General features: G+C 46.7%; 1 protein-coding gene across 1 annotated transcript in view; it reads right to left on the bottom strand.

Annotated features, from left to right (window-relative positions):
• LOC126483351 (uncharacterized) overlaps window positions 1-17,166 on the bottom strand; it is a 103,957-nt gene extending 86,791 nt beyond the window's left edge. The window contains exon 1 of the mRNA XM_050106616.1: window positions 16,989-17,166. Within this exon, the coding sequence (XP_049962573.1) occupies window positions 16,989-17,166 (178 nt within the window). The remainder of the gene's footprint in view (window positions 1-16,988) is intronic.
• Window positions 17,167-17,402: the final 236 nt, after the last annotated feature.

The raw sequence follows: 17,402 nt of genomic DNA, 5'->3' as shown, positions 1-17,402 counted from the left end.
TGCACGTGCCCGTCGACCTGGGACCGGACCGCAGCGACGCACGGATGCACGCCAAGACCGTAGGATCCTACGCAGTGCCGTAGGGGACCGAACCGCCACTTCTCAGCAAATTAGGGACACTGTTGCTCCTGGGGTTTCGGCGAGGACCATTCGCAACCGTCTCCATGAAGCTGGGCTACGGTCCCGCACACCGTTAGGCCGTCTTCCGCTCACGCCCCAACATCGTGCAGCCCACCTCCAGTGGTGTCGCGACAGGCGTGAATGGAGGGACGAATGGAGACGTGTCGTCTTCAGCGATGAGAGTCGCTTCTGCCTTGGTGCCAATGATGGTCGTATGCGTGTTTGGCGCCGTGCAGGTGAGCGCCACAATCAGGACTGCATACGACCGAGGCACACAGGGCCAACACCCGGCATCATGGTGTGGGGAGCGATCTCCTACACTGGCCGTACACCACTGGTGATCGTCAAGGGGCACTGAATAGTGCACGGTACATCCAAACCGTCATCGAACCCATCGTTCTACCATTCCTAGACCGGCAAGGGAACTTGCTGTTCCAACAGGACAATGCACGTCCGCATTATTCCCGTGCCACCCAACGTGCTCTAGAAGGTGTAAGTCAACTACCCTGGCCAGCAAGATCTCCGGATCTGTCCCCCATTGAGCATGTTTGGGACTGGATGAAGCGTCGTCTCACGCGGTCTGCACGTCCAGCACGAACGCTGGTCCAACAGGTGGAAATGGCATGGCAAGCCGTTCCACAGGACTACATCCAGCATCTCTACGATCGTCTCCATGGGAGAATAGCAGCCTGCATTGCTGCGAAAGGTGGATATACACTGTACTAGTGCCGACATTGTGCATGCTCTGTTGCCTGTGTCTATGTGCCTGTGGTTCTGTCAGTGTGATCATGTGATGTATCTGACCCCAGGAATGTGTCAATAAAGTTTCCCCTTCCTGGGACAATGAATTCACGGTGTTCTTATTTCAATTTCCAGGAGTGTATATTAACAACCCTGATTTCACATTATGTACAAACTTTAATAGTGGCATGAAGAAACTAAACGTTCTGGCGTAACCACAAGCGCCCGTACGAAGAGGGAAAACGCCAGACCAGAGAATGCGGTGAGGCGACGTCAGCCAACAGCCCGCTGACAAGTACTGCGCCATACCAGGAATGATCTCAAAATGGTTCAAATGGCTCTGAGCACTATGGGACTTAATATCTTAGGTCATCAGTCCCCTATAACTTAGAACTACTTAAACCTAACTATCCTAAGGACATCACACACATCCATGCCCGAGGCAGGATTCGAACCTGCGACCGCCGTAGCAGTCCCGCGGTTCCGGACTGAAGCGCCCAGAACCGCACGGCCACCGCGGCCGGCGGAATGATCTCCACAAGAAGTGAATATAAGCGCCGGTCCTGCCAACATCGGCCGGACATTAATGGACAGGATTCGCAGAGTATTAGCATGGCCTAGCAAAGAGTGCTACGATATCAGATTGTAGTGATTCATATCCACTGCTTGTTTGAACATTGTGAACAGCAAGGACTCGGATTCATGCTGCATGTCGACCATCACTTGCGACACCTTTGAACACTAAAGTATTGTCAATCTGCTTTATAGAAATAAAGCTACTAATGTTATTTGCTTAAATTTTGTACAGCATTAAGTGAACACAATATCCCTTAGGCACCCTGTACGAGAGGAAAGGGCTAGACCCAACAACTGGCGATGAGAATCCTCCTAACGCAGTGCCCCCCCCCCCTCCCTCACCACTACCTGTCCCGCCCCCTGCTTAGGCGCCACAACCCCAAGCATTAGGTTGCAACACAGCTAATGCAGATGATTCAGTTCCAGACACAACAAATATCTACCCTGGTCAACACTTTGCAGCAGCTACTCGCCAACGCCGCGTACCCGAAGGAACAAGCACCACCTACTACAGTTGCTATGCCACTTTCTCGACAGTTTAGTGAACAAGATGAAGAATGGCTAGAGTGGCTGCACAGTTCGATGCTCATACGGTAGCTCAGAACGTCCCAGGTGCTCTAAAACTTCAAAATCTATTATCCACGGTAGGAAGTGCAGTGTTCGGATTAATTCCCGAATCTCTTTCCTAACACCACTCCGAGTAAACTTGCGTATGACAGTGTTATCTCTTCACTAACTCACTATTATGTCCAATAAGTGAATATGGTACCAGCTAGGTATCAGTTCTTTAATTGCTAAAAATGGTCAGAACAAACTTATTGCGAGTGGGTAATAGATTTGCAAGGTATGACGAGGAAATGCAAATTCCAATGTGATTGCGGTGCTTTATATTCAGATGTTATGTTGCGTGATGCGATCGTGTACAATAAACCTGATGTCAAAATCAAAGAACAGATTTTGAAACAGGCCGATCCATCATTTCAGCAGGTATTGCAAATACGAGATCAGTACGATTCCAGTGCCCTGTCGGCTAATACGTTTGAGCAGCCAGCTATTTGTCAGGTTCCCTTGCTTGCGATCGCCCCATCCCGCCGTTTTAGGAGTTCGCTAAAAAGGTGGCTACTCAGGTGTGCAGAATTAAGTCCTAGGTGTTATTCACAGCACAAATGCCAAGACTGCCCCTCCCGACGAGCTCAGCATTACGCTTGTGGTAGCAAAAGACATGTTCAATCCGTATGTTCGCATCGGACCAAACATAAGTATTCGGCCCACTAGCAAAAATCTAGTCGCAAGGCCTAAGTCACTGATGCAATACATTCCTTGTCTGCAACGGGCAAGCGTGGAGTTTCTCCAGTGATACATCAGTCAAACAAACATGTCCAATTACTTCTTTGTGGTAAAAGTGTGAAATTTCAGTTTGACACGGGTGCCTGTGTCACATTGCCAAATCACCACACATATGAACTGTTAGGCTCCACAAGGCTATCTAAAACTACAAAGCAACTGACTGTTTATAATGGATAAGTCATTCCCGTTCTCGGAACATGTAATTTGCTTGCTATGTATCGCTCGCATACTCGAACAGTAACTTTTACAGCGCTTCAATCAGGCGAGTATGGGAACATATTTGGTCTTGATCCTTTTGACTTGTTTGCTTCAACATTCAGGACAATGGTGGTCAGTGTCTGCATTCAATGCAAAAGACAGTGTGGCTAGCTTGCTAAAGGAATTCCTGCATCTCTTTTCTGAAGGATTAGGCAAAGCTAACAACCTTGTTGCACATACTACGCTGAAAGACAATGCTCTGCTGAAAGTTTGCTGGGCCAGAACTGTTTCGATAACATTGTGGGACAAAGTGGCTGATGAACTTAAAGAAATACCCGATAACGGAGTTTTTGCACACCTATCATATAGTCAATGAGAAAGTCCATTGGTTTCTCTCCCCAAACCGTCAGGTCGCATGCGCCTCTCTGTTGACTTCAAATCTACAGCCAATCCACAAACTGCCATTGATACAAATCCGTTGCCACGCCCAGAGGATCTTATGGACAAATTAGGCGCTGGACGCCACTTCTCAAAAACTGATTTGTTCGGCGACTATCTTCAAATACCGGTCGATGAAGACTCTCATAATGTGTGTGTCGTAAATACTCATTTGGGCTTGTTTAATTATTAGCGTTTGCCTTTTGGCAGTGCTTCCGCACTCGCCATTTTTTATCGGTATTTGTAACAGCTGACTGCAAAAGGGCCAAACTGTTCAATCTATTTGGACGATCGCGTGGTCGCAGGTCGTACACCTGAAGAACATATTGCAAATTTATGTGCTTTCTTTCGTATATTCTCTGAGGCAGGACTGGAGTGTAGACTGGACAAATGTGGTTTTTCAAACCTGACTTGCTGTACCTTCGTCTTGTCATAAACAATCAGGGCATACAACCTCTTCACTCGCATTTGTTGGCCACACGCGACCTGCCAGTTCGTCGCAATATCACAGAATTCAGTCAGTCTTGGGGAAAATGAACTATTATATTCGATTCATACCGAATGCAGCATAACGCGCAGCTCCGCTGCGTCGCTTTCCTCACAAGAACGTCCCCTTTGTCTGGACAGATGAATGCCAAGTAGCTTTTTAAAAGCTTAAAAATGCATTCCTTAGTTTACCAGTTGTATTGCAAGTTGACGCTTCCTCTAACGGAATCGTTGCAGTGCTTTCGCACAGAATTGGTGATAATGACTGGTCTATTGCTTTCGCACCAAAAGTGTCCAAACCGCATTGCAACCATTCACAAATTGAAAAAGAGGCTTTGGCTATGGTGTCACCAAATTCCACCACTATTTGTACAGCAGAAAATTCTACTTAGTGACGGATCATAAGCCTCTGCAGTACTTGTTTCATCCGACAAAACCGGTTCTTCTACGAAATGCCCAAAAATTGCAAAGATGGGCTTCATTGTTGTCTCAATACCAGTGCGAGATTGTGTATCGTCCGACAGCTCAACATTATAATGCGGACGCACTTTCACGTCTTCCGATGGACCCTGACACAGACTTCGACGCTTCTGCTGCATCTTGTTGTTAGGTCGCTGCTCAGGATCCCGGATTGCTTCGGTCTTTTCCGCTGAACCATAAGAAAATTGCACAGGTCACGGAAGCTGATCCAAATTTGAACATTTTGTTAAAATACATTCGCACATCTTGGCCTCATTCCTTCCATATCATAAAGAACTCTGTAGTGCGACGATACTTTGTACATCGGCATAGCCTCACTGTACAAAAGGTGTGATTCTTGATCAAAATGACAGTGGACGGTCACATGTGTTGAGCCATAAAGCTTTGCATTTACTTCACCAAAAACACTGAGGGATTGTTTGTACGAAACAGTTAGCAAGTCGACATTATTGCAGCTTGTAGATGTCGAAATAGAACAGATGACATCACAGTGTCACGCATGTCCGGAAAGTCAGTCCGCTCCACCACAAAATTTCTCTGCTAGGCCTAAGTCGCAATCACCATGGCAACGTGTGCACGTAGACTTTGCATGACCTCTTTGGAACACTCGTTGGTTGATTGTTTTGACTCGTATAGCAATTTTCTTTTCATTTTTTTGCGGTGACATTGAACTCGACAACGTCACGTAGTGCAATTCAGATGTTGTCATCGATTTTGTGCCTTGAAGGTTTACCTGAAGTGATAATGCCAGACAACGGTCCACAGTACATGTCAAATGAATTTATAACATTCTGTGAACGCAATGGTATACAGCATGTAGCTAGTGCCCCGTTCCATCCACAGTCAAACGGAGAAGCGAAATTTTGTCAGAACATTCAAGCGGCAGATGGCCAAACCTCGCTCCTCACACAGCAGGGATCAAGCATTGCAGCTCTAGCTCGTATCATATGGTTCGCACCCACGAAATGGACCACCGCCGGCGGAATTGCTCCAACTGGTCCACCCTCCTAAGCATCCGGTGCCGAAGGAAGGCCGCAAGTATCGTTTCGCGCCGCACGATATTGTCCTTTACAGGGTTTTTAGCGGCAGAAAATGGCGAGAGCGAGGTGAACTCGTCCGTCGAATTGGCGCTTGCATGTACCCTCTTTCAGGTTCAGATGGTTTGCAGAGCAGCCACCAAAATCAGCTTCGCCTCTGCCATGTACACGATGATTTTTCAGTCTCTCTTCCCCAGAAACCCGGGTCCAAAGGACAGAGCGGCCACAATGAGCGACCTGCCGGTTTACCCACGAGGCCGCATATTTGTCACCTGCAGAAGGCAAGCAGTCGTCCTCTTCTTACGTGTCTGGCTCTATCCCTGCCATCGCAGCTACTGGCAGCACAATATATGCCACACTAACACTTTCGCCGCCACTCCCTGTGTCCGCGTAGCTGTAGTGCAAGACGTTAGATGACGATCCTGAAAATCACTGCAGCAAAAGCCACATACAATGTGGATTTCCAATGTCGTATTTGTTCGAAATCCTAGAGACGATGATGAAATAGGAACTTATCAGAGCTGAAATCACGTAACTAATTAGCCTTCAATATTCCTGTTGATAACGTGGGCGTGCTACCTCTGTGGAGAACTGGAGCTACTTGGTTGTAATTTCTTTCTGGATCCACTTTATCCAGTCTTCATAAGCAGTCCAAATGTAAAACACTCTCCTGATAACTGGTAATATCATTTGAAACTTGTATATCTGGTTTCATACACTGCGCTTCTGGCCAGACTGCTGTTTTCGCAGTTTTAAATAGATCAACTTCTACTAACCAAAGCTCTCCACACATTCACACACACATTTCGCACCCATTATCAGGAGAAAGAAAACTGGCATTCTACGGATCGGAGCGTGGAATGTCAGATCCCTTAATCGGGCAGGTAGGTTAGAAAATTTAAAAAGGGAAATGGATAGGTTAAAGTTATATATAGTGGGAATTAGTGAAGTTCGGTGGCAGGAGGAACAAGACTTTTGGTCAGGTGATTACAGGGTTATAAATACAAAATCAAATAGGGGTAATGCAGGAGTAGGTTTAATAATGAATAAAAAAATAGGAGTGCGGGTCAGCTACGACAAACAGCATAGTGAACGCATTATTGTGGCCAAAATAGACACAAAGCCCATGCCTACTACAGTAGTACAAGTTTATATGCCAACTAGCTCTGCAGATGATTAAGAAATTGATGACATGTATGACGAGATAAAAGAAATTATTCAGGTAGTGAAGGGAGACGAAAATTTAATAGTCATGGGTGACTGGAATTCGTCAGTAGGAAAAGGGAGAGAAGGAAATATAGTAGGTGAATATGGATTGGGGGGAAGAAATGAAAGAGGAAGCCGTCTGTTAGAATTTTACACAGAGCATAACTTAATCATAGCTAACACTTGGTTCAAGAATCATGAAAGAAGGTTGTATACATGGAAGAATCCTGGAGATACTAAAAGGTATCAGATAGATTATATAATTGTAAGACAGAGATTTAGGAACCAGGTTTTAAATTGTAAGACATTTCTAGGGGCAGATGTGGATTCTGACCACAATCTATTGGTTATGAGCTGCAGATTGAAACTGAAGAAACAGCAAAAAGGCGGGAATTTAAGGAGATGGGACCTGGATAAACTGAAAGAACCAGAGGTTGTACAGAGTTTCAGGGGGAGCATAAGGGAACAATTGACAGGAATGGGGGAAAGAAATACAGTAGAAGAAGAATGGGTAGCTCTGAGGGATGAAGTAGTCAAGGCAGCAGAGGATCAAGTAGGTAAAAAGACGAGGGCTAATAGAAATCCTTGGGTAACAGAAGAAATATTGAATTTAATTGATGAAAGGAGAAAATATAAAAATGCAGTAAATGAAGCAGGCAAAAAGGAATACAAACGTCTCAAAAATAAGATCGACAGAAAGTGCAAATTGGCTAAGCAGGGCTGGCTAGAGGACAAATGTAAGGATGTAGAGGCTTGTCTCACTAGGGGTAAGATAGATACTGCCTACAGGAAAATTAAAGAGACCTTTGGAGAGAAGAGAACCACTTGTATGAATATCAAGAGCTCAGATGGCAACCCAGTTCTAAGCAAAGAAGGGAAGGCAGAAAGGTGGAAGGAGTATATAGAGGGTTTATACAAGGGCGATGTACTTGAGGACAATATTATGGAAATGGAAGAGGATGTAGATGAAGATGAAATGGGAGATAAGATACTGCGTGAAGAGTTTGACAGACCACTGAAAGACCTGAGTCGAAAAAAGGCCCCGGGAGTAGACAACATTCCATTAGAACTACTGATGGCCCTGGGAGAGCCAGTCATGACAAAACTCTACCATCTGGTGAGCAAGATGTATAAGACACGCGAAATACCCACAGACTTCTAGAAGAATATAATAATTCCAATCCCAAAGAAAGCAGGTGTTGACAGATGTGAAAATTACCGAACTATCAGTTTAATAAGTCACAGCTGCAAAATACTAACGCGAATTCTTTACAGACGAATGGAAAAACTGGTAGAAGCGGACCTCGGGGAAGATCAGTTTGGATTCCGTAGAAATGTTGGAACACGTGAGGCAATACTAACCTTACGACTTATCTTAGAAGAAAGATTAAGAAAAGGCAAACCTACGTTTCTAGCATTTGTAGCCTTAGAGAAAGCTTTTGACAACGTTAACTGGAATACTCTCTTTCAAATTCTGAAGGTGACAGGGGTAAAATACAGGGAGCGAAAGGCTATTTACAATTTGTACAGAAACCAGACGGCAGTTGTAAGAGTCGAGGGGCATTAAAGGGAAGCAGTGGTTGGGAAAGGAGTGAGACAGGGTTGTAGCCTCTCCCCGATTTTATTCAATCTGTATATTGAGCAAGCAGTAAAGGAAACAAAAGAAAAATTCGGAGTAGGTATTAAAATTCATGGAGAAGAAGTAAAAACTTTGAGGTTCGCCGATGACATTGTAATTCTGTCAGAGACAGCAAAGGACTAGGAAGAGCAGTTGAACGGAATGGACAGTGTCTTGAAAGGAGGATATAAGATGGACATCAACAAAAGCAAAACGAGGATAATGGAATGTAGTCAAATTAAATCGGGTGATGCTGAGGGGATTAGATTAGGAAATGAGACACATAAAGTAGTAAAGGAGTTTTGCTATTTAGGGAGTAAAATAACTGATGATGGTCGAAGTAGAGAGGATATAAAATGTAGACTGAGACCGGCAATGGCAAGGAAATCGTTTCTGAAGAAGAGAAATTTGTTAACATCGAGTATAGATTTAAGTGTCAGGAAGTCGTTTCTGAAAGTATTTGTATGGAGTGTAGCCATGTATGGAAGTGAAACATGGACGATAACCATTTTGGACAAGAAGAGAATAGAAGCTTTCGAAATGTGTGCTACAGAAGAATGCTGAAGATAAGGTGGGTAGATCACGTAACTAATGAGGAGGTATTGAATAGGATTGGGGAGAAGAGAAGTTTGTGGCACAACTTGAGTAGATGAAGGGATCGGTTGGTAGGACATGTTTTGAGGCATCAAGGGATCACAAATTTAGCATTGGAGGGCAGCTTGGAGGGTAAAAATCGTAGAGGGAGACCAAGAGATTAATACACTAAGCAGATTCAGAAGGATGTAGGTTGCAGTAAGTACTGGGAGATGAAGAAGCTTGCACAGGATAGAGTAGCATGGAGAGCGGCATCAAACCAGTCTCAGGACTGAAGACCACCTCCACATTTTCTAGGGCTTCAAAAGATGGACTCAGCGAGTTGCGAATTTTGGTCTGAGAGGTTCGTACTGATAAACAGAACAGAAAATATCTGAGGCTTCCGTCTTTTTGCAGCAACAAGAGAACCAAAACTGCACGAAATACAAACTTATGATTCGAAAATCTTCTATATGAAAGCCATCAGGAGCAAAGGCCAAATATAAACCAACCGGGTGATCTGTGTGTGTGTGTGTGTGTGTGTGTGTGTGTGTGTGTGTGTGTGTGTATGTGTGTGTGTGTGTGTGAGTGTAACGAATGTGGATAAGAACGAAAACTGTCGTACACGCATGCACACGAAACCACCACACAAGGACTATCGCACAGGCTCTCTCATATGCTTTGAAACCAATGAGGAGGCAAGATAGCCAATGAGCAAAGTAAAAGAGGGAAAAGAAACCACGAAAGAGCTTAAAAAACAGCACAGGGAAATGAGCCTGGCTGACCACTTACGAAAAAATTTGGGTGAGCCAGCCACCCCGCTGACGCATTATAAATACCTCCCCAAAATCAGGGTGATCTTTATGTCTGAACGAACAGCGGTGTACTTTGCAACGACATGGTAGTAAAACCGAGTGCCGTCCTTCATTACTCTAAATGGAGGAACATGAACTATGAAAGACTATTATAGTTTCCTATTGCTGCTTCCCTGAGATAAAGAGTTTGTCACAACAGAACAACTCGTGGTGGACCGCATCAATCCAATCATAAGACAGTCTCAAAAACAGAAAAATACCCTTTCGCCCCAGTAGTGCCTTCAGTGGAACAAGAAGAAACACAGAATATTACAAAAGCAAAGAAAAATGAGAATATTTAACCGAAAAATTTCCATATATCTTTATATTTGCAATATAATCTCACGGAAATGCCACGGAACAATTTTTATTTTCTTGATAAGAATTTCCCAAATCTTCTGAAGTGGACTATTTTACTAAAAGATAGAAAATGCAGCGACGAATTGTTATTACACTCTTTCTTCAAACGTTAGACAGTATGGTCCAATACACCTTCACTTGTGAAAGTTTGTACAGTGTCATTGGGAGTGTGCCAAAGACTATTCTTTTTCCTGGGTGGCACTGGATAATTAATTTACGCCTGTTTCACGGAATACTGTCTATATGACGATACATAGATCTTTAAAGAACCAACTCTCTCTTTTGACTTAAAGACAACCAGTTGCTGCTGTGAGTCAACATTCCCTTTTCCATCGCTTCGCCTGAATTTTTGAACTGTGAGACGCCCGCTAAACCCGCTGGCAAGACAGTTAATTAAAATTGTGGAAAGGGCCAAATACGTTTGAGGTCAGTTTCACCTTCTAATTGTAATTTATTGTAATTTCGTAACACATTTACAACCAAAGCGGCACATAGCCGAACCTTTACCAAATGCTACTCTTTCACGGCTGAAGGCCTCCAAACAAGAAATCTTAAAAATCAACAAAATAAAATGCAGTTAATATAGCAAATAAAATAATTTTAAAAAGAAAAACATATATCACAGCTAGGGGGAAAGCCTCAAGGCAAAGTAGATACAACAAACATATGCAAGGTGCAATACAAATGGCTGAAGGCCACATTTAAATTTCAAAATTTTAAAACGTATTACCGTAATCCTTTAAAGACAGAAGGCTGCAATGTTTAGGCTTGAAAGATAATTTTAAGAATAAAGTTGCAAGAGAGAAAGCCCACATTTCATTTTCCAAAATATTTGAAAAAATTTAACTATCAGCTTTAAATTTTAAATAGCTGAAAACAGATAACTAAACCCTGGTGGGAAAGACAATAAACACAACAGCATTCAGAAGCCTACATGGAGGTCGATCTGCCCTCGTCCACTTTGGTTGGACAGGTGGTGAGCCCAACTACACCTCAGCCGTTGGAACCCAACCAGGGGACAGCCACGAACTGACCGACACAACGACTTCCTTGCCATCAATCAGTATATGAGAACCCACAGTGATATATGTATTATCTGTCAGAATTACACACCTTGTGGGACAGCGACAACAGGTGAGGAAAGTACGCTGCCTCAAATAACGTTAGTGGTCAGGACAGGTAACCGGAACTCTAACGGCCACAAGGCAGAAAATTACGCTGGTGCACTCGAATTGTAGTCAACTAATATACACTCCTGGAAATGAAAAAAAGAACACATTGACACCGGTGTGTCAGACCCACCATACTTGCTCCGGACACTGCGAGAGGGCTGTACAAGCAATGGTCACACGCACGGCACAGCGGACACACCAGGAACCGCGGTGTTGGCCGTCGAATGGCGCTAGCTGCGCAGCATTTGTGCACCGCCGCCGTCAGTGTCAGCCAGTTTGCCGTGGCATACGGAGCTCCATCGCAGTCTTTAACACTGGTAGTATGCCGCGACAGCGTGGACGTGAACCGTATGTGCAGTTGACGGACTTTGAGCGAGGGCATATAGTGGGCATGCGGGAGGCCGGGTGGACGTACCGCCGAATTGCTCAACACGTGGGGCGTGAGGTCTCCACAGTACATCGATGTTGTCGCCAGTGGTCGGCGGAAGGTGCACGTGCCCGTCGACCTGGGACCGGACCGCAGCGACGCACGGATGCACGCCAAGACCGTAGGATCCTACGCAGTGCCGTAGGGGACCGCACCGCCACTTCCCAGCAAATTAGGGACACTGTTGGTCCTGGGGTATCGGCGAGGACCATTCGCAACCGTCTCCATGAAGCTGGGCTTCGGTCCCGCACACCGTTAGGCCGTCTTCCGCTCACGCCCCAACATCGTGCAGCCCGCCTCCAGTGGTGTCGCGACAGGTGTGAATGGAGGGACGAATGGAGACGTGTCGTCCTCAGCGATGAGAGTCGCTTCTGCCTTGGTGCCAATGATGGTCGTATGCGTGTTTGGCGCCGTGCAGGTGAGCCCCACAATCAGGACTGCATACGACCGAGGCACACAGGGCCAACACCCGGCATCATGGTGTGGGGAGCGATCTCCTACACTGGCCGTACACCACTGGTGATCGTCGAGGGGACACTGAATAGTGCACGGTACATCCAAACCGTCATCGAACCCATCGTTCTACCATTCCTAGACCGGCAAGGAAACTTGCTGTTCCAACAGGACAATGCACGTCCGCATGTATCCCGTGCCACCCAACGTGCTATAGAAGGTGTAAGTCAACTACCCTGGCCAGCCAGGTGGAAATGGCATGGCAAGCCGTTCCACAGGACTACATCCAGCATCTCTACGATCGTCTCCATGGGAGAATAGCAGCCTGCATTGCTGCGAAAGGTGGATATACACTGTACTAGTGCCGACATTGTGCATGCTCTGTTGCCTGTGTCTATGTGCCTGTGGTTCTGTCAGTGTGATCATGTGATGTATCTGACCCCAGGAATGTGTCAATAAAGTTTCCCCTTCCTGGGACAATGAATTCACGGTGTTCTTATTTCAATTTCCAGGAGTGTATTTAATTGCACTGCATGGCGGATAAATTTTCAGCAACAGAAATACTCGGTGCTGCTCACAGGAATATCTCCCCAACAGCAAACCACCGAAACGAACAACCACAACATGAATCGACGTGGATTGGGTAGTTGAAACCACTACTCAACTTGACGTCCTGGGTCGGTGAACCACGAAACTTGTAGCGATCGGGCAGCTCCACGCACGCTCCGGCAGTGCGCAGGGACCGCCAGCGGACCCAGCCGCCTGCAAGGCGCTGAGATAACGTCCCTGGTACGCAGCAAACGGCCGACTCCTCCCAGAATGCCGACACCATCTAAAATAGTTGTCAGTGGAACTAACGCCAACTACACACATTACCTGACAAACACTTGAACGAAGACCTGAACAATATCCAACAGTAACTTAGCAAGCACAAAGACAAATCGGGAGTCGATGCACACACACACAGCCGACTCATAAACGACTGTCGAGCCGAAACGCGTCGTCCGGTAGGACAACTGACCGACGATCCACCAAGTCGTTGGCCTGGCTCAAGTGATGCGTGGCGACAGTGGTCGGGCGAGCCATGTCCACGCAGACCTCACTGCTCTAACCCGACTGCACTAGTGCCGCACTGCAGCTCCGTGACTGGCAGGTCCGGACTGCACTCCAGACACGATCCAACTTACTGGCAACCCGAACTCGTGATCCGAACTGCCTCAAGACAGACAACGAGCCGGAAGTAATGGCAGTCGAGCAAAGCTACTATCAGAGGCGATATGTCGACACGCGCTGCTAGCGCCGGTCATGGTCAGGCAAAACAGCAACTCAGTGACAGCAATAATTTAAATTTACGTAGTAAGGTGCAAATACGTTAAAAAACAGGGTGTAAAATACATGATGGCAGGAACACGGCTCAAACTGCTCTGAAAAATTTTCCAGGATGGGGTTGTGCTTTTATATATTGATATCTATCGCTCACCAGACCATGGGAAGGTTGTTATATTCATTGTTGTGTGAATTGTCCTACCTTACTTTCCTAATGCCTTTCCAAAGATTTCTATGAGTATATCGAATTTTGTGACTGTGGATCAACATTCATTTCTTATGTATGTGATATCCAGCATCGTGGAAACACGAATTAATTAACTCACTTATTGCAAGAGATAGCGAAGTTTAAGTTTGCGGCGATGAAGACATTATTAACCGCATTACATTTGTTTCCAGCTCTACAGATTTTATCACAATTTGGACAAAACAGATGCAAAGATAACGGTAGAGAAACGTCACGAAATTGCTGCTAAAACCGGATTACAAGGCCGTGTGAGAAGACAGAATACATTGAACATAACGCAACGGACGAAAATACATTGAAGACCTAAATAAACTGGTACACCTCCCTAAAATCGTGTAGGGCCGCCGCGAGCACGCAGAAGTGCCGCAGCACGACGTGGCATGGACTCGACTAGTGTCTGAAGTTGTGCTGGAGGGAACTGACATCATGAATCCTGCAGGGCTGGACAGCCCGTATCAGTACGAGGAGGTAGATATCTCTTCTAAATAACACTTTGAAAGGCATCCCAGATATGCTCAATAATGTTCATGTGTGTGGAGTGTGGTGGCCAGCGTAAATGTTTGACTTCAAAAGAGTGTTGATGGCGCCACTCTGTAGCATTGCTGGACGTGTGGATGTCGCATTGACCTCCTGGAATTACTGAAGTCCTTCGAAGAGCACAATGAACATGAATGGATGTAGGTGATAAGACAGGATGCTTACATAAATGTCACCTGTCAGTCCATCTAGAAATATCAGGGGTCCCACATAACTCCAACTGCAAACACCCCACATCATTACAGAGTCTCCACCAGCTTAAACGGTCCCCTGTTGACACGCAGGGTCCATGGATACATCACCGCACGGGTGGCCTCACGGTTTGAGGAGTCGTGTCATGGACTGAGGAGCCCTACCGCCGAATGTTCGAGCCCTCCCTCGGGCATGGATGTGTGTGTTGTTCTGAGCATAGTTAAGTCTAGGGACCGATGATCTCAGCAGTTTGGTACCTTAGGAATTCATACACACACTCGATGGATTTACGAATCTGTCTCCATGCACCCTTCCACAAAATTTCACTACACTAAGGTCCCTAGAGAATGATTCAGTTAATCTTTACTGTAGGACTAACAGTTTACACATAGCGAGCTAGAGAATATGAGAATCTTGCGCATGGTATCTGAAAGTGTTGCGGTTTGCATAAAGCCCAGAGGCATCGACAATTGAATCACCAACGGTAAACGCGTGAATTTGAGTTAAGGGATCCTTGTATAGAAATTAACGAGTGGAAAGTTGTAAGTGAAAATCGTTCTGATACTTGTGACGGTGCAACACACATACTGGTACTGGTGTTGCTAAGCTTATAGGGTATGCAGCTTTCCGAGGTACTACACTCCTGGAAATGAAAAAAAGAACACATTGACACCGGTGTGTCAGACCCACCATACTTGCTCCGGACACTGCGAGAGGGCTGTACAAGCAATGATCACACGCACGACACAGCGGACACACCAGGAACCGCGGTGTTGGCCGTCGAATGGCGCTAGCTGCGCAGCATTTGTGCACCGCCGCCGTCAGTGTCAGCCAGTTTGCCGTGGCATACGGAGCTCCATCGCAGTCTTTAACACTGGTAGTATGCCGCGACAGCGTGGACGTGAACCGTATGTGCAGTTGACGGACTTTGAGCGAGGGCGTATAGTGGGCATGCGGGAGGCCGGGTAGACGTACCGCCGAATTGCTCAACACGTGGGGCGTGAGGTCTCCACAGTACATCGATGTTGTCGCCAGTGGTCGGCAAAGGGTGCACGTGCCCGTCGACCTGGGACCGGACCGCAGCGACGCACGGATGCACGCCAAGACCGTAGGATCCTACGCAGTGCCGTAGGGGACCGCACCGCCACTTCCCAGCAAATTAGGGACACTGTTGGTCCTGGGGTATCGGCGAGGACCATTCGCAACCGTCTCCATGAAGCTGGGCTACGGTCCCGCACACCGTTAGGCCGTCTTCCGCTCACGCCCCAACATCGTGCAGCCCGCCTCCAGTGGTGTCGCGACAGGCGTGAATGGAGGGACGAATGGAGACGTGTCGTCTTCAGCGATGAGAGTCGCTTCTGCCTTGGTGCCAATCATGGTCGTATGCGTGTTTGGCGCCGTGCAGGTGAGCGCCACAATCAGGACTGCATACGACCGAGGCACACAGGGCCAACACCCGGCATCATGGTGTGGGAAGCGATCTCCTACACTGGCCGTACACCACTGGTGATCGTCGAGGGGACACTGAATAGTGCACGGTACATCCAAACCGTCATCGAACCCATCGTTCTACCATTCCGAAACCGGCAAGGGAACTTGCTGTTCCAACAGGACAATGCACGTCCGCATGTATCCCGTGCCACCCAACGTGCTCTAGAAGGTGTAAGTCAACTACCCTGGCCAGCAAGATCTCCGGATCTGTCCCCCATTGAGCATGTTTGGGACTGGATGAAGCGTCGTCTCACGCGGTCTGCACGTCCAGCACGAACGCTGGTCCAACTGAGGCGCCAGATGGAAATGGCATGGCAAGCCGTTCCACAGGACTACATCCAGCATCTCTACGATCGTCTCCATGGGAGAATAGCAGCCTGCATTGCTGCGAAAGGTGGATATACACTGTACTAGTGCCGACATTGTGCATGCTCTGTTGCCTGTGTCTATGTGCCTGTGGTTCTGTCAGTGTGATCATGTGATGTATCTGACCCCAGGAATGTGTCAATAAAGTTTCCCCTTCCTGGGACAATGAATTCACGGTGTTCTTATTTCAATTTCCAGGAGTGTAGTATGGACCAAAACAAGAAAAAAATGCCCAATGAAAATAGACCCTAAAATGCATAGGTTATGAGATATGAGCACCTGTTCAGTAAAGCAGATGCGTTTCAGAGTACTAAAGATAAAAAAGTGTTCTTAGCTGCTCAGGTACATTTCTTTCTTGTTTGAGTTTATAGTACCACCTCTAACCTTTTTCTGTCCTAAAGCTTAGTAACAACAGTAGCATTACATGTTTTTCAGTGACAGAGATACCAAAACTATTTTGGCTTATAGTTTTTGACTGCTTCGATTCCAGAATAGGGACCGTGAACTCAAATTCATATATTCATTCTTCTCAATGACCCCTGAAACCTTGTAACAAATCAAATGAGGTGACTTACCATTTGCTTTCATTGTATCGAATATTCTATGCTCATATTGTCTCTTTTAAATGCAACGCTAACAAAAAAATCTGACGTAAATGGTCCTGGAATTATCAGCTGCGAGAGACAAACATAAGACTCCTAAGAAACTTGTCATCGTGAGCTACAAGTCAGTCACAGGCCCGCCTGTAGCCCCATGGCTCAAGGGGCCACAGCGCGCCTCCGCAAGCACCTGGTTGCCACGCAACTTCCGAGCGCCGACACAAGTTCTCGCGGCGGGCGCCTGGTTAAGCCGCCAGTGAGAGCTGTAGTCCATTCTGCCGGCCCGCCCATAAATCCGGCCGCCTCCCTCCTCGCCCGCCATCCTTCTGCTGCCTGAGACGGCAGCCGCCTCGTTGGCGGCCCCCAGTTTATCTGGCTACTACAGCCTCCGCCTCCCCGCCCCCAGCCAGATGCAAGGCACCCTGGGAACTCGTGCTGATAAGCTGCGAAGGGTGGCAGCGCCACCAATTAAAGGGCAAGTCGCACGCTCAGCAAGTGACAAGCCGTAGTCGCCCAGCGGAACACTGCCCATTTAAGGGACTTCAGAGCGGCACTCCC

Source organism: Schistocerca serialis, chromosome 1 (assembly GCF_023864345.2).
Source record: "Schistocerca serialis cubense isolate TAMUIC-IGC-003099 chromosome 1, iqSchSeri2.2, whole genome shotgun sequence".
Taxonomy (NCBI): Eukaryota; Metazoa; Arthropoda; class Insecta; order Orthoptera; family Acrididae; genus Schistocerca; species Schistocerca serialis.
This window is presented reverse-complemented; position numbering and strand designations above follow the sequence as displayed.